The 25492-nt window shown below is 48.3% G+C and overlaps 1 protein-coding gene across 2 annotated transcripts in view; it reads left to right on the top strand.

Annotated features, from left to right (window-relative positions):
- The first annotated feature begins 1239 nt into the window (after nucleotides 1-1239).
- The window catches only part of STEAP3 (STEAP3 metalloreductase), a 43708-nt gene continuing 19455 nt past the window's right edge, over nucleotides 1240-25492 (top strand). For both annotated transcript variants that reach the window (XM_084643556.1, XM_084643555.1), the window contains exons 1-4: nucleotides 1240-1724; nucleotides 20994-21478; nucleotides 22246-22773; nucleotides 24441-24605. In XM_084643556.1, the coding sequence (XP_084499682.1) occupies nucleotides 20996-21478; nucleotides 22246-22773; nucleotides 24441-24605 (1176 nt within the window). In that variant the 5' untranslated portion in view covers nucleotides 1240-1724; nucleotides 20994-20995. The remainder of the gene's footprint in view (nucleotides 1725-20993; nucleotides 21479-22245; nucleotides 22774-24440; nucleotides 24606-25492) is intronic.

Genomic DNA, 25492 nt, shown 5'->3' with positions numbered 1-25492 from the left:
ACCACACCCTCCCATTAAAACAAAACACTTGGCACTGTAAAATGCACTTGCTAACAGAAAATGAAGGCCTGCTTCAGCCTCCCGCCTGTAACAGGTACAGGATCTGTCCAGCCCCAGTACCCTGACAGGACAACAATCCAGCCTTCAGTATTTAACATCCATGGGGCGCTTTAAACTAGACTCTGTATCAGATCATAATCTTCCGGAAGTTTTGTTGTTCTGTTTTTAATTATCTTTCCAGCCTATTTGCCAGGTACAGCTGTATGGCTTACTGGTCTATAATTCCCCAGATGACCCCTAGTGCCAATTTTAAATATAGAGACATCATTGGCTGCTCTCCAATCCAATAGAAGAGTGGCTGCTTTTAATGACAGACCAAATATTTTTATTTGCAGCTCAGCCACTTCATACTTAAGCTGCTAAGGACTGCTGGAATAGACCAAGGGAGGCTGGTGACTTACTGCTTTAAATTATCACTTTGCTACAGCACCTCTTTTCCTGACACCTCAGTCTCTGACAGCACTGCATCTTTGTTACCAGACGAGAGCAGGTCCACAGTAGGAATCTCCCCATCATCCTCAGCAGTGAAAACTAATGCAAAGAAATCCTTTAGTTTCTCAACAATGTCCTTAATTACTCATCCTTAATTGCCTTAATTACTCCCTTTAAGCCTAAGGGATCAAGAGTACCCACCAATTCCTTCACAGGCTTCCTGCTTCTCATACACTTAAAGAATCTCTTGTTACTTGTTTCTACACCTGTAGGTATTTGTCCTTTGAAATCTATTGTGGCCCTTTTGAATTCTTACGTATTGCCTCCTGTAAAGTAAAAAAGAGAGACAGGCATGCACAGACAGACAGACAGGCAGTCTGGGCTTTTTGCTTATGTGCTCATATAGCCATTCTGGACTTGAGAACATCCCCACTGTGTAGAAATCAAGGAAACACTAAGGGACATGGTAAAGTCTAACCTAGTTCAGGGACAAATCATCTATTATAATTTAGTCTGAAATGTTAATCGAGAAACTCTCGTAAAGAATGCAGGGCTTCAGTCCTCTTTTTTTAAAAAAAAAAATCATTACCCCCATTGCACATGCATTATATTGTAATTAATAGGTGTGCCACTATCCCCTACCGAATGGGCTCAAACTGCTCACGTCACATAGGTCTCACACTACGAACAGCAATTCTCCTTTCGTTTAAGCAGCAGAGGCGTATGCCTTTGGAGCAGGAAGTCCCAACTCCCATCCCTGCTGCTCACGTTAAGTTCTAATTGGTCACTATGTGAAATTCTGCATGACCATGGATCTGCTACTAGGGTTAGACATTACACCGTAAGACACAGCAGAGAACAGCCCTACTTATCTGAAGGGAGGCCCGGGGAGACATTGGAAGCTCTCATTTAAATAAGGTTTGAGATCAACAGGGCTGTGACCAGCTTTGAGCTGGCCCCGGAGATGAAGTCACAGTGAAATCTGCCTCCTTCCCCAGCCAAAGCTCCCTGCGGAGCCAGCCTGGACCCCGGCGGGTCCTCTGGCCCGGCGCCCGCAGCGAGGAGCAGGAGCCCGGGGCGGGCTCCGCCGCGCTGGGCTCGGGAAGCGGGAGCGGCGGCTGGCACATGGGACCCGGGAGGAGGAGCTCCGCGCCGCGCATCACGGGGCGGTAGTCGCAACTACCCAAAGTAGGCGCCCCGTGCTGGCCGCTCACTGCCCGGCCCCGGCGGAGGTGAGTGCACGGCCCCCGGGGCCCGCTCCGGTTCCGGCTCTGAGCGGATCCCTGTCCCCGCCCTCGCGTGGCGACGCGCCACTTGCCGGCCGGCCGGCGGCGGTAAATGGGGAAGGGGCGGGAGCAGCCGGAGTTTTGCTACTGCCCGCGGGGGGGGGGCTGGAGCGCGCCGCTCGGTGCAGGGCTCCAGGGGGAGCAGGGCTGCTGGTGATCCCGACCCCCCATCCGATCGCCTGACCGCATGCGGGGCTGGCGGGGGGGGGGGGGTAAGCTATGGCCGGGCTGCGCTCTCCTCCCATAGGCAGGGGTGCTTTGGGGTGAGGGGAGTTTCTCAGCTCGGGGTCCGCCGGAGTCCCCGCTGCAGCCTCTCCTGGCTGCTCAGAAGCCCCCGGACACGTATGGAGGGGCCAGACCCTGCGTCCACAATGTGACTGGATCGCACGTGGCCAACCCCTGTCCTTTTCCATTCGTCCTGGAGTATTAGCTCTCCGGCCCGTGGGCGTTGTTCCCTAGCTCGCGGATGGCCATTATGATGACCTGTTCTTACTGCCCCCGGGGCCTGGCTTTCTTAAAACAAGTGGGACTGGGCGTATGGGGCATGCACCGTCTCGGGCAAAAGCCAGAAGCAACACGCTAGGGGACATCCTGAGTCTGATTTCTGTCTCTGTGAGTCTATTCGGTATATTAAGTAACTTGTTTCAAATCAGGGAGATGGTATTGAACTTGAATTGCTTGGTTATATGTGCCTTAATCCAGGGGTGTCTGGGACATCATCTGGTGTCCGTGGTTTTCATGATAGAAGTATCTAGTTTTTATTTTGGATCACACAAGAGTCAGAATTTCTTAAAAGGGGCACGGCAGCCTCTCAAAGGGAGTTGATTTAGAAAAGAGTTAGAAGTACTTTCAGGAAGTATCAATATATCAGGGTATAAATTAAAGAATCAGCATGGGAGATGTGGTCTGATTCTGGAATGACCTCGTTCCTTCCCTATGCCAGTAGAAACTCAGGAGTGTCTCCTCTATGTGGTGCTTGTGATCCAGGGAAAGGAGGAAGTTTGCCTACCACTAAGCTGTAGAAACATTTCCTTCCAGAACACCCATTGAGTGGATTGGCTCTGGCCTTTGAGTAAGCAGCTTGTTTTACCTGCCAGATGATTAACACCTTGTTTGCAGTACACTGAAAGAGAAGGAAGGGAGAAGTGGGGGACCAGGTAGGGTTTCTCAGGATCAGTCATTCTCAACCTGCGGTCCAGTCAGCACAGAGCTGCGACCCAAGTGACATCCTCAGGGATATACAGCATGGCAGTGGGTGAACCATGGGCTTGGGGAGGCTAGCCCCCAGCCCGGCCCACCCTTTCCACCTGAGGCCCAGATCATCCTGACCTTCCAAGGCCAGAGGCCCCCCCCCCACAGCCGCCAGCCCCCCCACAGCCCCGGGTCACCTGAGCGCCTACAATCCCAGAGCACCCGGCAGGCGGCACACGCGCCCCCCAGAGCGCCAGACAGGTGGGCGGCAAGCGTCCCTCCCCACCCAGTCCCAGAGCGACGAGTGGGCAGCATGTGGCCCTCCCTTTGCCCCCCCCGGCACTGGGCGGTGTGGCCCCAATGCCAGGGCCCCCCCCCAGCGCTGGGCAGCCCCGGGCAGCCCCAGCCACCCCAAGTCCCAGCTGCCCTAGACCCAGCCCCAGGAGGCTTCCCTTCCCAGAACAGGAGCAGCCTGTCTGCGCTGGGGCCAACTAGCAGCAGGAGGGGGCCCTGGTATGGAGCATGGCCGGGGCCATACGGGGCTGTTTGGGGAGGCACAGCCTTCCCCAGCCTATTATACGCACCATCCATGCATGGGCGGCAGGTATAATAGGCCAGGGAAGGCAAAGCCTTCCTGGCGAAGCCACTCCCACGGGACACCTGGGCTGCGGTGGTCCCGCCTCTTCCACAAGGCCTTCAGCCCCCACCCACTGCCTGGCTTCCTGCACTCCAACTCCTGCTCCCCGCTGCTTGCTGTGTCACTTCTCCTCGGGGGTGGGGGAGTGAGGAGGGACGCTGCAAGCAAGCAGCAGGCGTGGGGGGCTGGTGGGGGAGTGAGGCAGCTCTGCCGGGCACTGGGGCCACCAGCTTGGATGGGGGGGTGCCAGCTCTGCCCAGCGCTTGGGTGGAGGGTCTGGGGAGAGCGGCTCGGCTTGGCACTCAGGCTGTGGGGAAGTGGGTCGACCCGGCACTGGGAGCGGCCCGGCATGTCGCTCAGCCTGGCACTGGGGCTGGCCCGGGGTGGCTGGTGTGGGTGAGCTGGGGCTCCTCTCGTCACGGGGGGCCTCAGGGCTCCTGTTATGGGATTTCGGGGCTCCAACATGCGGGGGGGTGGAGCCTCGGGCAGAAGGGGCAGGGCCAGCGGGCTAGCCTCTCCAAAGTGGGGGTTCACCCGCCACCCATGCCATACAGGTAGTATTGGATGCGACCCACAATGGTAAATAGGTTGAGAACCACTGCTCAGGATCCTCAAGGAGAGCAACCTTTTGCTGGGTGTTAGATGTGCTGAAAGAAAAATATTCCAAGAAAAGGAAGGGAGGGAAAGGGCACCATAACACACGTGTATTTATAATACAGGCCTTGATCCTGCAGTTGGCTCCGTGCAGGCAGGCCCACATGGACTTAAGTGGGACTCTGCACAGGCCGAACTAGTTGCAGGATCAGTTACATAGGCTTTAAGATTTTTCCTATTTACATCTGCGTATGTATACAAAAATGTATTGTTAACACGGGGCTGTCCTTGTATAGCAACAACAGAAGACTAACTTGGGTGGAGGCAGGAATCACAGAACTGACTGTGATTCAGAAAGACAAACATGCAGGACAAGTGTGTACTTCAAATTACTTCAATGGGACCATTCAGAGAACTGACCGCTCCGTCTAGAGCTGAGCACATAGATAAGAGTTTGCAGGATCCGAGCGCAGATGTGGCGAGTTGTTGGTTAAAGAGCAGGAAGTTCATGAAAGCATGTATTATTTATATTGCGTAGTAGCACCTAGAGGCCTCCTCCTGCGAGCTGGGTGTGACACAAGCATACAACAATCACAATGCACCAATGGGCTTTTAAATCGGTATCTTCCAAATGAGATTTGTGCATTGCAAAGTGCCGTCCTATGGAGAGAAATAAAACCTAAACATGCTGGGGGGAGGAAGAAAGTAGCTTACAGTATCAAAATTCCTGTTGGTTTAGGATTTTTAAAATAAGATTTAAATACCACCGCAGGTCTCATCTCGTTTAACAAACCACAGTTGACATAAAAATCAGGTACAGTAAAGCCAGATCTGATATTCAATATACAAGTTTGATTTGCTGTGTAATTGTAAAGGAAAAAGTTGCAAGTGATGACTTATGCAGGACACCACAGGAAAATGTGCCATTTGAAAAGCTTTTTTTTTAAAAAAAAGAACAGCATACACACACACACGTCATAAGGAACTGGGCTTTGCAACATTACAAAAAAAAAAAAATCCATAGAAACACCCTCAGATTCTCGTAAAACAAGTGAAAATTTTCTTCTCTCAAACCCATTTGGCCAAGGTTACTAATGAAACCAACTTGCTGGAGAAATGGAAAAGCCGCTGGTTGCTATGGTGATGAAGTATGAACTTCCAAGAATAAATAAGCACCAGCTTTTTTACAAATCAGTTTATCATCCTTGATTATGACACTCACCGAACCAAGCTTGTAATGGAGGCAGATGCTAATTGATTTTCAAACTTAAACACTACTGTTCTTCATGGTGTGGTTTCTCCTCCATCCTTACACTGACTAGGGCTCTTCTCTTGCTGAACGGGCATTAGCAGTGTAGCCTCATGTAGACAAGGTCAACATTTTCAAAAGCACCAAGTCATCTGGGAGTTTCTGAACATTTTAACCAAGGCCTTAGAAAACAATACAGAAAGCACAATTCACCTTTAGACCCCCCAGCTTCTCCTAGCAGATTTTCAAAATCTCTACTTTAAGCCTTGATCCTTCAAACCTTTTATATGTGTTCACCTTTAGCCACATGAGCATTTCCACTGAAGTCACTGGAAGCACTTGCATATGTAAAGTTATTCACATGTACTGGGGCACAAGGCATTTCTAATGTGTCCATCGCCGAAGTATCTGGGCACCAATTATTTATAATATAAAGTACCATCACATATCAGTAAGCATCACTTATTATTTAGAATGAATTAACTTTTATTTCAGGACATTTGTCTGCCAGAGGGAGCACTCCAATAGACTTAACTATAAAATATATATTAAAGACTCAAGAAAATAATACCAAACGGCTCGAACCTAAAAGCAATAAAGCACCAATTAATGTATCTTGCCAAGGGTGCTGTGAAATATAAAATACAATTTAAAAGAGGTCTATGACCTTCCTTTTGCTTCACAAAAAAAGGGATCTCGGAGCCTACAAAAGTATGGTCCATGTTCTGTCAGTCTCTGCAAACCGCAGACTCCAGAAGTGCCCTGCCCTCTGACCTAAGGAACAAGATGGTATAGAGGGAGCCAAATGATCAGTAAAGTGTTTGGACTCAATCCAGCAAGGGCTTTAAAGTTAAAACTCCAAAGATCTCTCTGTCTTGGTAATTGGTTTGTCCGCTCCCTGCTGTAGCGGAGGTGGTGATGGAAGCAGGAGTCTTGTAGGTCAGTCGGCTGATTAAAGAGATGAGAGTAGAGTGGTAGGCAAGTGCTGTGTTGTAGAGGACAAGGAGCTGGATTATACACTGAAATATCCATTGTCCGTGTAATGACAGGGCCGTGATCTAGCCAGTAGTTCCACACATTGGTAGTCAAATAGGTAGCACAGTGGCTCTAGAGCTCTTTTACCTCAGGTTCAACACCTGCCCCAGAGAACATACAACCTCCGTATTATTTGCCGCTTTTAAACCAAGTTTTCCTCCTGCCCCCTAACTCAGCAAAGTTAGACTGAGTTCTAACTTTGTCTTCCACCAGATCTGCTTTTGAACTGTTCACTCCTTCAGCGTGCCCCTGCACTTTCCAAACCTCTCTTTGAGAGACAGAAAGGAGACTCTGGCTGCTTCTGATATCCCTTATCTCTCTTCCCTAGGTTCATGCTGTTCAATCCGCCTACCCCACACACCCTTTTCCCCTTGTTTCTGCTTGTGGGATGTCTTTCTCGCTACACTTTCCCCTCGCTCGCCCTTGACTGTGACTTCTGAAAAGCTTTAAGTTGGCTGTTTGGACAATACAAAGACAGCCACTAAAAAGCAGACTAGAGCAGCTCTAATAAGCTCTTACATATGGATGCGCTGCTGTTACAGAGGATGCTTTGCTTAATGGTCAGAGCTTCAAATTTGAAACCCCTGGACTCCCTTGAACCACAGTCCCCGTCCCAGCCAGGCTGACTCAGTCTTCCCCCTTCTGGGCTCAGTAAATAGAGTGCTGTGCTGAAGTGTTTAAGATGAGACCTTAACATGAAGGCCCTGTGTCTTTTGTGTAGGCATTAAACAGCCTCAGTCCATAGCACTTTTCATAACAACAGGGAGTTGCCATATAAGATCCTTGGCAAAAATGTCCCCTCCCTGTGCATTGTATTGCTTGGCTCTAGCTGGTAACTGCTTTCTGCCTCAGAGTTGTCTGCATATCAGTCATGGGCTTTGGCATCTCCTGGCTCAAAAGGCAATATATATACTCAAGATCTATCATTAGTCAGCTAGAGGGATGCACCAGTAGAAAGCTAGGAAGTACCAGGTTTTTTGGGTTGTTTTTTTCCCCAGATATAAGTCCCGTCTGAATGGCAAGTGAAGCTCTTCACCAGGTGGTACTTTGAGGAAACTGCTCAGACTAAAGTGGTCTGTTCAGTAAAATACCATCAGCGCTGGTCACTGGGCATGGTACAGCTTCTGTCTGGTAGAGTTTGGCATGTGTACAGCCTTCCAAGAGTGTACAAAGAGTAGCAAGATTTCCTCTTTGCATACTTCTGGTGGCTTGGGCTCTGCTGTTTGTACCTGTGTCTCACAGCTGAAAAGAATCAAAGTCCAGAGCCTAAAATGGAAAGCTGTTGTAATGAAATTGCTGGGTCGTAACCATACCTTGAATATGCTGCGTTGAAATGTAGCCAGGAGAGGGTGCTATATTGCCCAGGCCAACTGCTAGCAGTAGACCACTCTATCAACGCTAGAGAGCAGGTAAAAGTAGCTTTCTGAGGGGCAGTGGACTCTGCAGAGAATCAGGGGCTCTGTGACAGCAGGAGCCGCAGGCCAGAACCAGAAGGAGCTGGCTGCAGAAGGAAGGCTGGGTAGCGGGCAGCCTGAGAGCTGGGACTAAAATGTTAAGAGCCAGTCAAAGCATCAGCCTGCTGCTGGCAGAAGCCCAGCAGGAGAAGGAGGATATAGGACAGCATCGTGCAAGCAGGAGTGGGGTAAATGCACATGTGGATACCAAGAGACCACGGGCGAAGCCAGAGTTCAATTCTAATGGGCTCTATAGGCCAGGGTTTGACCACTGTCTAGTCAATGGATGGACTGGAGGGAGCATCCTTAGCACTAGGCCTGGGGAATCCCATGGGGCTGTTAGTTCACAATGGACCTCCCCTAGAGTCTGGGTTGATCTTTCGTTATGACTGTTGATGTTGTTGTGCCTAGAGTATTTGCAGCTTTTAGTTACAGAGCGTTGTGGTGCTGTTACTTACTCAAAAAGCATTGAGTGTGTTAACAGGGAGCACCAAAGATTAGAGTCTGGTGCTTGGCAGCACGTGCTGTAGGAACTCCAGTCTTGCAGTACACAGAGCATGCTACCAGACACGCAGAAAGCACTGCGGTACCACAGCCGTTGCGGCAACGCCCCACAGTGGCAACAGCTACAGTCATTTATTTACGTGTAGCACAGTACCTTGCAAAACTCCCTGGTGGCAGGACATTTTTGACCGTGAGTAAAATATTAGAGGTTGGGGGTTTTTAGTCATTGTTGGAGTGGGTGAACAAGGAGGATGTGTGTCTGGGCTGGTAAATGTCCACAGCAGTATGGCAAGGCAGATGTGGTGCTAAAAGCTTGCAGGGTGTTTCTTAGACACATACGAAGATAAGATCTTTACACAGATGTGCATACAATCTACATAGAGAAAGACATGGGGAATGGATGGAGTACACAAGCAGACAGAGTGAGTGGTAATATAAGGGTTTGGTTTAGAAGGTAATGTAATCTGAGTAACCTCTCTCCTTCTTCCTTCTGTTTTTTTTTTTTAATCCCATCCTCCACTTTCTGTTGCTTCAGTCCAGTTAGATTCCCCTGAATGGTTCCCCGGGTCAATAATCCTCCTCTCCCCACGTCCTTATAGACGTAGTGTTTAAGTGTCATGCAATTGTATCATGTATTTAAGCAGGGGTGGGAGAGGGACACAGATAAAGAAGCAGGCAATCCTGTAGTCATAAGTGTACATAGATAGGATCCCAGCTTCTGAGTGAGGGCCAGGTGGTTGGCAGTCTGGTATGAGTGTCCCAGCTAAGGTTCTGATGTAATTGAGCAGAGAGGCAATATTCCTGAACACATTTTGCATAACGGAACAGCTCCAGATTCTCTCAGCTACTGTTCTTCTGCTAGTCTTACCATGGAGACCTCTTTGGGTGGGTGGCTTACTCAGCAGGTGTTTTCACTGTAGACTGGCTAAGAAGGAATCCTGCCTTCTTTCCTATTGACGTCTCACGTCCTCCACAAGCTTGAGAAAGGGACTAATAAAGTGATCCTTGGAGCCCCAAGATGGCTTGGGAAACACGGGTTTGCCATCCCAAACCAGCCTGCATCAGATTGATTCTTGTGTCTGAGCAGAAAAGACAGCTGCTCCTCCCAAACGAAGGGATCCAGCTGTGCCCTTTCGGAGCATCATAAAGAAATCTGAAAAGAGGGCCAAACCTGTATTAGAGACAGTGTCTGGTCAAATATAAGCAAAACAGAAGGAAACTACCCTTCCCCTGCCAGGGTCCTTGTACCAGATAGACAAGCAGCGTAATTCAAAGTAACTACAGTCTCTTAGAACTTGGTTCCCCCTTTATGGGTCTGCTCCATAGCTGTTCCAAATCAAAGAAGAGGTGGGGGTCACAGACCCATAGGTTTCAAGGGAGAACCAGCACTTCAACCTGCCTTCTCCACTGCAGGAGAAGACTATGCCTATTCCTCCCCTCTCCCGGCTTATTTCCCAGGATGCCATCCCACAGCCCGGAACTACTTTCCCCAGCAAGCCCGCTCCCTGGGATCCCAGAGAGGGGCCAGCTGGGGACTGCCCTGGGCCAGCCTTATCCCTCACCAGTGAGAGCAGATGGGGAGGGCGATCCTGCTCATGGAACAACTCTCTCCCTCCTAAAAGCAGAGGCAGCAGCACAAGTTTCTTCCTTCAACCCCCAAACTGCCTCCCCCCCAAACCACTTCCTTTCCTTCCATGGCACCTACCCCCCCGGGTAAGTTTAACCTGGAATGTGGGGGACTGCTGGTCTAGGAGCATTTCCTCACAAGTCTCAAAGGGCTGGCATACCCAGTTATGGAAACTTCCTGTCTTAAGAGACCACCAAGAAATATCCACACCTACGCACTGAGTGCAGTTCTTCTGCATCTTTACTAGAAACACCCTCCTGCCCCCGTTAAGCAACCCAGGTTTGATCTTGATTGAGTGATTGCTGAAAACAAGTTTCGCTGTCTCTCCACTCTCTAAAGCTAATAATGACAGGACTCCAGGCTTGCATGTAACTTGACTCCAAAGACAATCTGCATGCATGAAAGTAGAAAAGATTTGCTCTTTATTGTCTCAGGAAGGAGGGCATCCTTGCATCACACCCATTATCTACAGACTGCAGGGTATTTTTAGATCCCGCTGAGTGGATTCTTCCATTCAGGTAGTCAGCCTGGTACACCATGCCTTCATTTAGCTGCTGTTCCTGCTTTTTTGCAGAGGAAAAGCTCAGAAAGGGGTGAGTCACCATTAGATAGCAATTAACTTGATAGGAGCAGCAAAGAAACCAAGACCACAGAAGAAAATGATAGCAGCCACATGGGACTTCAGTACAGTACTCAAGGCTCTTGCAAAATATCCATCTGAGCCTTTTAAGAACTGTGAGATGAGAAAAGTCATGAAAATAGCCTTCTTATTAGCCATTACATCAGCCAGATGAGTTAGAGTATTACAGGCATTAATATTAGATCCACCATTCTTCAGTTTGTAGACTACTGCACCACAATCATTGTTCACCTCCTTACCAAAACTCATTCTGCTGCATTAAGCAGAAGATTAAACTCCAGATACTTGCGCCCCAAATCCTCAGATTCCAACTTTATGAAACTTTTATTACAAAAGCGATCCTGGGGTGGCATTTCGTTATTATATCAGTGTGCCGGCTGCCCGCGGCAAATCCAGCAGCCTGTCACTTTCATTACAGTGGAGCGGCAAAGGAAACTGTGTAAACATCTCCTTTGTCATAAAGGAATAGAAGTGACACCTTTGCCGTTCCCATGTCTGTGCAGGCTATCAGGGGAATCAGTCTCCTGAGCAGAATTTGGCAGAGCAGAGATTCAGAATGTGTGGTACACCCTGTTGGTAACCCTGCTTTAAAAACAAACAAACAAACAAAAACCCTTAAAATCATAAACTCCTGCCTATTTGTGTTCCATTATTCCAGTTTTGCTTAGTCACCAGCCTTTATTACAGGCAGGGCTAGGAGGGCTGGTTAGTCAGGTTGCCTGTTAATTCCCATTATGAGACCCTGTTTTCAGTTTAAAAAACTTTGCCAAACTTTAACTCTTTGGGCTGAAATTTGCTGTGCCAGGTGTCTACTTAGGGGTGAATAACTCTGGAAAAATTTAGCCAAAACCGGTCAGCCATTTCCAGGAACAAAGCTAGGGAAAAGTGTATTTGGCCCCTGTTTAAAAATTCTGGCAACCTTTCTTTGAGACACTCTAGAGCCCCCATGCTTTGGAGCAGGCCTTGAAGTTTGGCAGGAGGGTGGTCTTTTGCCATGCCCATGAAAACCCACCTACATTTGACCAAGTTATAAGGTTTTGAAAAATTGCAGTTTGCACATGCTCAGTAGAGACTTGCTAAACGATTGTAGCTTAATTCCCCAACGATTTTATGCACACTGAGTAGGGTTACCATACGTCCGTATTTTCCTGGACATGTCTGGCTTTTTGGTTCTTAAATTGCTGTCCAGGAGGAATTTTTAAATATCTAAAAACGTCCGGGATTTTGCCATTATTATTCTTCCGCAAAGAAGAGTTGATCATTCAAGAAAGAGAGCGAATGCTGATCTTTCGAGAAAGAAAGTGAATGTTGATCACTTCAAAGAGTGCCCGCTTTTCCCCCCTAGCTCCCAGTGCTTGCGCCGCGAAACAGCTGTTTCATGCGGCTGGGAGGGGGGGGAGGAGGGGGAACGCAGCACACTGAGGGGAGGAGGTGGGGCTGGGCGGGGATTTGGGGAAGGGGTCCAATGGGGCAGAGAGGGGCGGAGTTGGGGCAGAGATTTTGGGGAAGGGGTGGAGTTGGGGAAGGGGGGTGCCAGCAAATACCTCCCCCACCCACCCCCCCGGTGGAGTGTCCTCTTTTTTGAATGTTCAAATATGGTAACCCTAACACTGAGCATACTCCAGCCCAGGGCTCAGCAGGACTTTCCTGCAGTTCTTGGCGTCTCCGGGCCAGGCCAGGTCCAAGCACAAGAACTGAGAGCAGAGACCCTGTCACTCCAGTGCTTTCAGGGCCCCCACTGCTGATGCCCAGGCAGCAAGGAGGAGAAAGCCACTTGAATCGAATGCCAAGGGGAGAACAGCTGGATCTGCGCGGGAGTAGATCAGAACAAGGAGCCTGATAGTGGGAGCGGAGAAGGCTGGCAGTGGAGAGGGAGAGGCAGACAGACTGGGAGTTGAAGTAGGGGGGAACTGGCACTGTCTGAGCAAGGAGGCTGGGTCTGAAAGCCAGGGAGGAAAATGGGAGACAAGGGTTGGGAGCCTGTGGGTAGTGGGGAGAGACTGATATTGGGCATAGGAGCCTGTCACGTGGACTGAATGAGGCAGGGGTCCTGTGAAAAAAAAATGGAATGTGATCTTATCATCAAAGAAAGACAAGGAGTACTTGTGGCACCTTAGAGACTAACAAATTTATTTGAGCGTGAGCTTTTGTGAAATGTGTAAGTCTCTAAGGTGCCACAAGTCCTCCTTTTCTTTTTGCAGATACAGACTAACACAGCTGCTACTCTGAAACCTATCATCAAAGACTGTATCCTAATGCACACGCACAAGGGCTGAAATGAAAGTTGCACAGGCAATTCTGACATTTCCTAACTTCACCTCCCTGACTTGCACTGTTTGGTAATTGATGTTTTGTGCTGAGGAGAAAAAGGGCTAAGTTATTTCTTCCCATTACCAGTATTGCTTTCCCCCTATTTGTTGCCTTTTCATGTTTTGAGCTTCTTGCATACCAGCCATGTTATTGCCTTGCTTCCTGAATGGAAGTGAAAGGACTCCTGGAATGTATAGTAGAGTTCCAGACCAAGCAGCTTTGTATAAAAGGCCCTTTTCTTAGCTAAATCTATTCCAGTTTCAACAGGTACATAGCCCCTTCTGTGTTCATCTGAGGGAGCCTCTTTAGGTATGGGAAAGAAACCACAGGGCTTCTTTTCACTTGTAACAAAACAGCTGTAGGTGAGAAGTGAATATTTTTGTTTGGTAATGAAAACAGTGAAAGCTAATTTCATGAGTCTAAACGTTAGGATCCAAATGCCTCTTTCCAAATCTGACTTCTTTATGTATTAACTCACTAGTAAATACCAGGGAAGCTAACACTGGAAGTTGATGTTTTGCAATCTGAATTAGAAGGGGCATAAAAGGTCCCAATTCTGCAATCAAGTCAATGAGGGTCTAGGGGTCTGTCTACACATATCTGATCACAAGCTCAGGGCATTGGATTGGAAGAGATCAAGTCTTCCTTTGTGTTGGTTCAGTAGCTAGCACTCGGGCCAGCCCGAATGGGCACGGAGAGGAGGTCCTTGTGTGTGTGTGTGCGGGGGGTGCTCAGCCCCGTGTGGTGTCCCACTTTCCCCCTGGGAAAATATGGTTACCCAAATAATGGGCCTATGATCCTGACCAGGGCTTCTAGGAATTAATGTAGTGCAAATGATCGGATAGCTGAGAGGGACCATCTTGGTGCACTTTTATAGTGATTTGATCTAAGTTACAGTGGTTGCTTTTTACTTTTGTTGTTCTGCTTCAAGCAATGTGCTTATTAGCAGATCTGCGTAATGAAGCATTTTATGTAAAATGATCCCTAGAAATAGAGTCTGACTCAGCACTGATAAGGCTCTGTAGCTCTGCATATTTGATTCGGTTCATGGGTAAGGGACACCTGTGGTTGGGGCTCCATGTACTTTTAAATATCCGGCTGAAAATTCCCTCTCCTTCAGGAGACTGTGTGGAAGAGACAAATACAGCCATTTTAGCCAAGATATTACAGGCCACCCTTGAAACAAGAGGCTGAATTGAAGATAGTTATTTATGTAAGAGCAATAATAAGAGACAGGACTTCAAAAAGTAAAGTTGATTTTCTTAGGCCATATTGTATCATTGTGTTGAAACAGAACTTACTGAGATCACTTGCAAAGTTCTTTGGTGGCACAATTTGGCTCATTGTGACACTGAACTTACTATTAAAGCAACATGTTTTAAAACTAAGATCTTTCACTTTATTTTTACAAGCTCCTGCGCCAAGAGAAGTGTCTGTTGATTTCTCCCCTGCAAAACAAATAGGTCCTGTTTATAGCCAACATACTAAACACTGCAGTGGGTTGTAATCTAAACATTGCATCACACTGCCAGTGCATAGGAACTTCAGTTATACTAATTAAAATCTACAGACAAAAATGAAACTGACTAGCCTATTTTAATTATCCAAGATGAGTGGAAAAAGACCTGGTCTTTTGGTTAACGGACTCGATTTGGACTTGAGAGACCTGGATTCCTTTCCTGACTTGACCACAGATTCCCTGCATGACCTTCGTCAAGTCATTTTATCTCTGTGCTTTCACCTGTCAAATGGGGATAACAATACTTAGTTGCTCTCACTCTTCGCTGTCTGATCCATTTGGACTGTAAGCTCTTTGCATCAGGGAGTGTCACCTACTATGTATTTGTAAAGTGTCTAGCCCAATGGGGCCCCCAGTCTCTGTTGCTACTGGTACAAATAAAAACTGAAATGCAATAACTACACAGCAGAACGGGACAGACAAATCAGATTTTCAAAAAGTTATTCATATCGAACCATCTCAAGAGTTATTAATAGCATAGCTAGAGGAGGAGTTGAGTTGCTTTTGGTAACAGAAGAGTGGGAGCTGCTTCACAGTTTAGGTTGTCACAGCAAGCCTAATTTTTAATCCCTTCCCCCCTTGTAACTTCCTCAGTAAGAAACTGATCTTCCTGAAATTTCACGTCATATCTCACCCCAAGGTAGAACTGTTTTCTGGCAAGTGTGGTGACAATCGATAAAGGAGTTTTAAAGATAGTGTTCTGAACATGTATCTATTTCCCTTTTTCAAGCTGTTCTTGGCTTTCTCTGGCTCTGGATATCTGCATGGTGAGGCTAGCCTAGAAACTGCCTGTTTGTTTTGTTTGTGCTGACCTTGGGCTCTCATTTGGAGGGCAGAGTTAGTGGAGTGGTTTAAAAAAGGTGCAAGCCGTTCATGCCTGATAATAAAGATCTGTGAAACAAAAACGGACTTGCTGCTGACTTGCAGGCCAAGATGAGGGGCATGGATTGCTGGGGTGGGGTGGGGTGGAGAAGAGTAAATGATAACGGGTATTACCCTGGAATAGGAGTCTGGGAGTGGTGTATAGAGAGGGGGACAGGAGAGGTTGGCCTGGAGCCGTGATCCAGGGGCTTAGAACAGGGGGCCTATGGACAGGCAGGATGCTAAAAGAAGTGGGGGCAGGATGCTGGTAGGACACGGAGGAGTACGCAGGGGATCCCAAGGGCCAAGAGGAGCATGGAGAGAGGGGAGAGAGCATGGGGCAGATTGGACACAGGTGCAGTGGACCCGAAGAAGAATGGCGGGGGGTGCAGGAGAATAGAGCAGACATGGGTAGTGGTATATAGGGGACTAAGGGAAGTCATTGAGCAGAGGTGGACTGTACCAGGGTTGATGGGGCAATAGAAGAGAGGGCATGGAAGGAGGTGCAGTATACTGGGAAGCACAGGAGTCATGGAAAGGCCCAGGAGAACATGCAGAAGGGATGATGGCAGGAGAGCATGGGTAGAGGTATACAGGGGAACGATGGGTGAGTGTTCAGGGGAGATATGGAAGTTACAAAAATCCCAATTGCTATTCAAGGAATCCATTCCCAGTCATGTCGTTTGTCTGAGATTTAGAACTTCTCAGAGAAATCTGTTTACCAGGAGATCTAAGAAAGATTTTCTCCCATCCTACCAGTATTTAAACACAAACTGTTGTTAGATGTGCTACTGAGGTACGGTGGGATCCACAAAGGGACTTAGATATTGCAATGCTGAGTGTCATGGCACCTAAACGTGTAGGCATGTACAAAATAGAAGGAACAACACTGCAATCCACAAAGCTGTGCTAGGCACCTAGGCTCCTAGACAATGGATGGTGAGAGAGAAGTGCCTTAGAATGTGATCCACAAAATCCAGCACATGAGGTACGGAGCTGCCTAAACTAGCCAGTGGAAGATGCTGACCATTGCTAGAGTGCTCTAGGTAGTGGGCTAAGAGTTTAAGGTGTGCTCCTCCTCCCTATGTTGAATGGGACCTGATAGGGCCCTGCAAGTGACTTAGGTGGCCGAGCATCTGACTTATCACAGTTCGTGAATTGCTCTAGGGCAGTGGTCTCCAACCTTTTTAAGTATAAGATCACTTTTTGAATTTAAGTGCAACCCAGGATCTAGCCCACCCCTTCCCCAAGGTTCTGCCCCTTCCCTGGGGCCCCGCCCTTTTCACTCCATTCCCCCCCCCCCCGTTGTTCACTCTCCCCACCCTTACTCATTTTCACTGGGCTGGGGGAGGGGATTGGGGTGCAGGAAGGGGTATAGGGTGCTGGCTCTGGGAATGGGCTCAGGGCTGGAGGAGGGGGTGAGGAGTGCGGGCTCCTGCCAGGTGGCACTTATCTTGGTCAGTGGGGCCCTGCCTGCCCCGGCTCCACACCACTCCCAGAAGTAGCCAGCAGCACATCCCTGCTGCCCCTCCTTGCAGGCACTGCCCCTGCAGCTCCCATTGGCTGCAGTTCCCTGTTCCTGGCCAATAGGAGCTGCGGGGGCGGTACTTGCAGGCAGGAGCAGCGCACAGAGACCCCCTGACCCTCGCTCCACAGGGGCCGCAGGGACATGCTGCTGGCCGCTTCCAGGAGCGGCACGAGGCCAGGGGAGGCAAGGAGCTTGCCTTAGCCCCACTGTGCCACTGGAGTTTTGGCGGATGGAGACTGCGATCAACTGGCAGAAGCTCCATGACTGACCAGTCGATCATGATCTACCGGTTGGTGACCACTGCTCTAGAGCTTAGGCAGAAGATAGGTGTCTGGATGCCTAGATGGAGGTGGCAGTGTGCATGCCCATAGGCAGAAATCTAAACACCTAGGGAATGTTTACTCTGGAAAAACTTAGGCACCAAGTGAGTTTAGGCACCTACAGGGATCAGTGAAAGTTTTGTGGATTACAGTGGAGCCAAAACTGAGACCTGGGCACCTAAACCTGGGGCTAAGGTGCCTAATCATCAGGTTTAGGTGCCTCAATACCTTCATGGATCCCAACCATAGCACCAAGCAGCCCCAGTCGTGGACATGGGCCAGGACCCCATTGTGCTAGGTACCATACAAGCATAGAACAAAAAGATGATCCTGGCCCCAAACAGCTTACAGTCTAAGGCTGAAATAGTGGGGCACAACTCCACACTTAATTTTAGAAAATCTTTGTTTTTAAAATATTCTGCTCTGTCTTACTTTCAAATGCTGTTTAATTCTGTGATGCTTTGATTTTTCTCTTCCTTTTGAACCCAAGTAGCGGGAGACAGAGATGCTGTTTATCCCAGAACATTGCAAATGTCCCTGTTTGTTTTGAATGGCAGTTACAGGACAGAAATGTCACAGTACAAAAAGATTGTCTTCCAGCACAGTTCACAATCCCTTTGGGAGCTCTCGGAATGCTTTTGCGGTGCTTTAGACCTATGATGAAATGAGTCCCTCGGTAACAACCATTCTGTCACCCTGAATGCTAATTTCTATTCATTTGCCTAAGAGCCAGAGAAATGTGCCTTTGTTGTAGAGTAACATTTTGTCCATACATTTTATTAGAAAAAGAGGATGGTTTTGGGATTAAGGCAGCAGACTTGGCACTGACTTGGGTTCTACTCCTGGCACTGCTGTCATACTGGGTAGCCTTGGGCAAGTCATTTAGCCTCTCAGGGCTCAGTCTCCCCATTGGTGATAAAACCCAGTGAATGCTGGGAGGCGACAATCATTAGTGTTTTTAAAGCTTAGCAAGTTGCTTGGACGGAAGGTGCTGTAGATGTGCCAAATAATGAGACCTGGGTGGTATAAAGCCCTTCCTATGTGGGGATTTTTTTAAAATGTGTGTGTGTGTGGGGGGGGGTACATTTGTATTGCTTATTCAAGGTCTGCAGCCAAAAGCACTTGACTGAAATTGGAACAGGCAAGTGCTGCGTAAGCTGCATCATGCACCTCTGCCCAGACACTTTCATTGTGACCCAAGATGCCCCATCTAGAGTCCAGCTCTAAATTTAAATAACCAGCCTAAGTTGTTTGATGCTCTTTCAAAGTACCCAAATGTGGATTAGGAGGACACCACCAGCCTCCTGTCCACCTATATACAACAAGCCTGCTGCCTTTCTTATGTAGAACATAGTCACATTCCCTGCTGCCTATAAGGGAAAGGCTGAGTCCCCTGCCCTCTGTGGGGTAGGGTGCCCTCCCAGAGCACAGCCCCTCGAGGCACAGCCTTGCAGGCACCCCCCTCAATCCCCTCCTGGCACCGCAGTTACATGATCACAGCCCAGTATGTAAAGTCAAGCTCCCCTTGCTGGGGTTCAGTTTATTCCGTCTTTAGGAACTGCGCCTGCATTTCCAGCTTCACCCTCAATCCTGGATCACCCTTCCAGATATCTCTGAGCCAGGGAGCTCTGACAGTCCTAACTCTCTGGAGAGGCTTTGTTTTTTCCTCCTGTCCAGATTCCCAAGCTCACACCTCCAGCTTCCCTCTGGCTAAAGAATGTCACAGCCCTCCAGCCCAGGCTGCATAGACAGAAACACTCCAAACCACTTGCTCTTTCTCTTCCCCCCAGTCAGCGAACAGCTTGTTTTTTTATCCTGTGCAGGAGGTAGCTCACTGATTACCACCTGGCCCCCCAGTCACCAGCTTGCCTGCTACTCCCTTAAACACCAGGTTCTTAAAGGGGCCATGCCATGGACTAGGTCTGACTGGCCCCAAGGCCCCTTGCTATGGAAAGGGTCCAGAACACCCTGTTACAGTGTGGAAGGCACACACGTGCCACAGGGGTCAAGGCTGTTGTGGTTTTATAGCCTGGAGAGTAAGTTTGGGGTGAGGGTAGAGGCAGGTAGAGGACAAAGTTGGGGAGTGGTCAGTGGATCTTTGACTGCACATGTCTAGAGGCTGCCACAATGGAGTCATACAGCTACTTTGCTCCTTCAACTCATACCCACTTGGTCTGGTGTTCTGTCCTCCACTAGTAGTGACTGGTCTGCGTATACATAGATTGATGAGCCTGCTACAGCCTTGCCTAGTAGAGGTGGGTCTCTGAGCTCACACAATAGCAGTTTTGCTTTTACATCCAGAGGTTCTGTGTTTGATCCCTGCTGCCAATGAGCCCTGCAGGGGCGCAGCATTATAGGGAAAGCAGTGGATGTATTGTTTCTAGACTTTAGCAAAGCTTTTGACACGGTCTCCCACAGTATTCTTGTCAGCAAGTTAAGGAAGTATGGGCTGGATGAATGCACTATAAGGTGGGTAGAAAGCTGGCTAGATTGTCGGGCTCAACGGGTAGTGATCAATGGCTCCATGTCTAGTTGGCAGCCGGTATCAAGTGGAGTGCCCCAAGGGTCGGTCCTGGGGCCGGTTTTGTTCAATATCTTCATAAATGATCTGGAGGATGGTGTGGATTGCACTCTCAGCAAATTTGCGGATGATACTAAACTGGGAGGAGTGGTAGATACGCTGGAGGGGAGGGATAGGATACAGAAGGACCTAGACAAATTGGAGGATTGGGCCAAAAGAAATCTGATGAGGTTCAATAAGGATAAGTGCAGGGTTCTGCACTTAGGACGGAAGAACCCAATGCACAGCTACAGACTAGGGACCGAATGGCTAGGCAGCAGTTCTGCGGAAAAGAACCTAGGGGTGACAGTGGACGAGAAGCTGGATATGAGTCAGCAGTGTGCCCTTGTTGCCAAGAAGGCCAATGGCATTTTGGGATGTATAAGTAGGGGCATAGCGAGCAAATCGAGGGACGTGATCGTTCCCCTCTATTCGACATTGGTGAGGCCTCATCTGGAGTACTGTGTCCAGTTTTGGGCCCCACACTTCAAGAAGGATGTGGATAAATTGGAGAGAGTCCAGCGAAGGGCAACAAAAATGATTAGGGGACTGGAACACATGAGTTATGAGGAGAGGCTGAGGGAGCTGGGATTGTTTAGCCTGCAGAAGAGAAGAATGAGGGGGGATTTGATAGCTGCTTTCAACTACCTGAAAGGGGGTTCCAAAGAGGATGGCTCTAGACTGTTCTCAATGGTAGCAGATGACAGAACGAGGAGTAATGGTCTCAAGTTACAGTGGGGGAGGTTTAGATTGGATATTAGGAAAAACTTTTTCACTAAGAGGGTGGTGAAACACTGGAATGCGTTACCTAGGGAGGTGGTAGAATCTCCTTTCTTAGAGGTTTTTAAGGTCAGGCTTGACAAAGCCCTGGCTGGGATGATTTAACTGGGAATTGGTCCTGCTTTGAGCAGGGGGTTGGACTAGATGACCTTCTGGGGTCCCTTCCAACCCTGATATTCTATGATTCTATGATTCTACAGCCAGTTTGCATGTTCAGGGGATTCCATCCTCCCTGAGTCTATGGTGGGTTCCCACACAGACCCCGTTTGCACTGGCTGTGCATGTGGCATGTAGCATTCGCCACATTACTGCGGGTTTGTTTCTATCGTATGTAGACTGAGACAGGGAGATAAGATTTTGAAAATGCTGTTTCCAGTGAACTTGTCCTTTCTGCTTTTGCCTAAAGGGATGCCAGGCGGAGACATGGCAAAACCACTCCTAGGTCGCCGGAATATGGAGAGCAATCCAGATCTCACCCTGGCTGTTGGCCGAACCATAGGGATCCTGGGAAGTGGAGACTTTGCACGCTCGTTGGCTACACGTCTGGTGTACTCAGGTTTCCAGGTGGTGGTTGGAAGCCGCAATCCAAAGCGCTGTGCGGGCCTCTTTCCTTCAGCAGCTGAAGTAACTGCCCAGGTGGATGTTGCAAAGAAGACGGATGTTATTTTTGTGGCAGTTTTCAGGGAACATTACTCCACGCTCTGTGACCTGACGGATGTGCTGGCTGGCAAAATACTGGTGGATGTCAGCAACAACACTGAAATTAACCATCACAAAGAATCAAATGCCGAGTACTTGGCTTCTCTTTTCCCAGCCTGCACTGTCGTCAAAGGATTTAATGTGATATCTGCATGGACCTTACAGTCGGGTCCCAGAGACGGGAATAAGCAGGTATTGTTTTCTTTTATTAGGGGCCAAATCCTACAGTCCTTACTCCGGCAAAACTCACCTGGACTTCAGGATTTGGTATCTGACTGCATCAGTTAAGTGCTTTACTAACTGAGAGAAGTGAGATCTAGTGGATGGAACACAGGATGGGGTGGCGGGGAGACCAGAAATTGCTAAAATCTAATCCTACCACTAGCATGGAAACCTTCTGTGGCCTGGGACAAATTCATTTTATTTCTCCTCACAGAAGTAAGCTGTAAGGTACTGAGCCCCTGCTAAAAGCACCATGTGGCTGAGTAGCATTGCTATTTTAAAGTGAGATGTAAATTTTTTTTTCAATCTAGGCCAAAACGGTTCTGTCAGCCAATTTTAGTAAGTAGGAAGATGAGCAAAAGTACTCAAAGTTTCCTAACTTCCTTACCTCCTTTGTGCCTCCTCTATCAGAGGAGGATAAAAGTTCTTACTTGGCTCACAGCGATGGGGCAAGGTTTAATTGGCTTTGTAAAGTGCTTTGTGATCTTAGGATAGAACGGTCCATATAAGTGCAACACATTATTTATGTATGTATTTACTTGGACTTAAACACACATCTAAATGAATGCCTCTCCTGGGCTTCCTGCACCCTTGGCATCCATTAAAAATACAATATGAAATGGCCACACTGCTGTTAGGAATCTAGGCTCTTGTTAATCCAGATTCCTTCCCAAGTGTCTGTTTCCTTTGCTTTGCATCTCTGTTTGCCAGTTAATGTATCTTTTGGTTCATTGCAGGTTTTGATTTGCTGTGATAATCAAGAAGCCAAGCGTACAGTTGCTGAAATTGCTCAGGTCATGGGCTTCACCCCTGTGGACATGGGCTCCTTGTCTTCAGCCTGTGAGATCGAGAACATTCCCCTGCGCCTCCTCCCAGCTTGGAAAATCCCTGTTTTTTTGGCCCTGGGTCTCTTTCTCTGTTTCTACACCTACAACTTCATCAGACAAGTCTTACACCCTTACATCTGGGAACAGAAAAACAAGTTCTACAAGATCCCAGTGGAGGTGGTCAATAGCACGCTGCCCTGCGTAGCCTACGTCATGCTCTCTCTCGTTTATCTACCCGGGGTCCTGGCCGCCTCTTTCCAGCTGCACTATGGCACAAAGTACAGACGCTTTCCAGACTGGCTAGACCAGTGGCTACAGCACAGAAAGCAGATTGGCCTTCTGAGTTTCTTTTGCGCAGCCTTGCACGCTCTATACAGCCTATGCTTGCCCATGCGCCGATCTCATCGGTATCAGTTAATTAACACAGCCGTCAAGCAGGTAATACTTTCATCGCCCAATCAGTGCATGGCATAATCTTATACATCTGCCCAAACCCTGTGGAGCAGACCTAGTACTGGAGCCATATGTTTAGCTTTCGATGTTTCCCACAGAATGAGACCAGTCTTGTGAGTTATTAGCTGTGCATACTCCCCATTCCCAAAGGTGACACTGGGTCACTGTGGAATAACAGGTCGGGTTGGCTGGTGCTCTACTGCCCAGCTGATAGCTGTGCTTGGAACTCTGATCAGCCATGGTAAGTGCCATTTCCAGCAAGAGGTTCCCAGTCTCTTGTGTCAAGTTAGAGAGTTGAGCTTCTCATTGCTCCTGAGAGGAAAAAAGTCAGCAGAATCTGCCTCCTGTCTTAAGGGATTGCTGAGCGCTGTGTAAGGTTGGGGAAGTATTGGAGGCGGAGTGGGAGCAGAAATCCTAACCCAGTGGAGGGGGGTTCCCCCAGGTTTTGAATTGCGCTCTCTCTCCCGCTGTATGTTACTTGCAGGATTGCAGGCTTTTCATTCTGGACATGCTATTTGTGCCGTTCTGTGTAATTTTGAGTTCACAAAACATTTCTGGGGTTTTCCACTGTTTCTTTTTTAATAAGTTTTCAGGTAAAGTGTAGGGGGGTGGGAGATGGGGTTGGGGTGGGGAAAATCCTGCTAGTGTTACTCTGATTCTCCTTGGAGAAGCTATTGCACTAATTCCAGTGGCCAAAATCATGCTAGAGAAAACTAACTCTACCAACTGGAAATTGCTTTATTTGGGAGGTGTCTCTGGCTGTGCCGTGATCTTTGCTTTTTGGGAGGTGAGGTGCTCTCACTCTCACCTGTGCTTTTCATCTGTGCCAGTCACAAATAAATGCCAGACAGGATTTCTGTGTTCACTTCCCTTACACCTCTTATTTTCTAGCAATGTCCTTGCTAAGTGAATTAAGACCATTTAATGAGATAAATGGCTTGTTCTAAATGCTGACCTCTGCCATACAGCATAAATCTCATCTTGGCTTCAATTAGCCTGAACAGTTTTCCTCATAAGTGCACTTAAAATGAATACCATTAGGAGGCCACTTTGTATTCAAGTATTCAAAGATCTGTACTTTTGCTCTTGGCTTTAAACTGACTTTTCATGTTAATTGCAGTTCTAAATGCAACTTCAGGGCTTGATCCTGAAGGTGCTGAGTACCTGAAAGTCCTCTGGAGAGTAATGGGAGTTGTGGAGACTTGACACCTCTTAACATCAGGCTGTAAAATGGGTTTAGTAGGTCCTGGAGGCTAACCTATCCCGTTCCTCCCAAATAAAGTTCCTCCAGAGGCATGTTGGTAGGGCAGAGTGGGGGGGTTCCCCTGCTTGTGCTGCACCTCTTATGTGGCTAAATGACCATGAAGTTAGATCTCCACTCCTACTGCTTCAAAAACACAAGGCTAAAGGAGATCCTCCCGCAGTAGGGAGGTCTATGCCACATGCTGTTAAGCAGTTCTGATTCCATCCACGAGAAGGCAGCGGTGCACTTACGCTAGCCAGCTCATTAAATGTAAGTATTAGTCTAATTACATGAGAAGCAAACATTTATCCAAGAAGACTGCTTTCAATGAATCAGTCAGTCAAATAATGATCTCTGGCACTAACCACTTCCTATAGAAAAAGCTGCTTAATCTTCATTGTTGTACTAGGTCATGGAGAAGAAGACTGATGCCTGGATAGAGGAGGAGGTCTGGAGAATGGAGATTTACGTCTCTCTTGGAATAATGGCCCTGGGCCTGCTGTCATTACTTGCCATAACTTCACTTCCCTCCATCGCAAACTCTCTCAACTGGAGGGAATTCAGTTTCATTCAGGTAAAGTCAATATTTGCCTATTCCAGAGGTTAAAAGCAGGATTAGAGACAAATCCTCCAACAGAGCATGCAGCCTGCTTCCTTGCCTGCAGGAACTGAGCGTGAGGGGCTGGGAAATGGACTCTTCACTGCAGCCAGCAGTACCAGTGGGGAGCTGCTACAGCAGGCTGTGGAGAGAAGTACTGGGGCAGAGTCTGCTGCTCCACCCACAGTCCCATTCATGCACAGTCCCACCGCACTCTGGCCCAGCAAGTGCTAGAGAGCAGGGTTCTGTGGCCCATAGGGGATGACGTGGAGTCTTGCCTGCGTGGCCGCCCAGCCTGGAGAAACATTTCCACCCTGCTCTGTTTGGGGCTTTGCTCTCTCACAGAGAGGGCTGGAGGATCTAGCCTTTATTTTGAAAGGTGTCAGGTTTCTTCTTGTCCCTGTGCAATCCTGTAAGGTCTGTTAGTGAGCTGCATGCTGATTAATGGCAGACTCTGCTGCTCATTTAATGCCTTGTCTGAAACTTTCTCCCTTTGGTTTTTCCTTTGCCACGTTAGAGGCATTAACTCTGATTTCCTGGCAACGTTCCAGCAAAGGCTTTGCCGGCCTAAAATTCCTCCTGCCAGTTCGGTTGGATTCCTCTTCCCTTCCCCGCCTACACCCTGGCATGATGCTGACCTGCCTGGTTAAAAAGTTCTCATAGTAGTTAGAAATGCAAAATGCCTTTTAGGTCATTTTAGTCCCTCTCCCTGCCAGGGTAGAAACGTTCCCTCCAGTTAGCTTGTTCCCCCACAGAGATGGCTGAGTGTCAGTCATGCATAATGTGATGATCATGCGGTGTAGAGCTTGCAAAAAGCATTGGGGCACATCAGGATGAAAGGCGCAATAGAAATGCAAGCGATT

Source organism: Lepidochelys olivacea (genome assembly GCF_965140295.1).
Source record: "Lepidochelys olivacea isolate rLepOli2 genome assembly, chromosome: 11".
Lineage (NCBI taxonomy): Eukaryota > Metazoa > Chordata > Testudines > Cheloniidae > Lepidochelys > Lepidochelys olivacea.
Note: the sequence above shows the minus strand (reverse complement) of the source record. Positions and strands in the feature narration are given on the sequence as shown.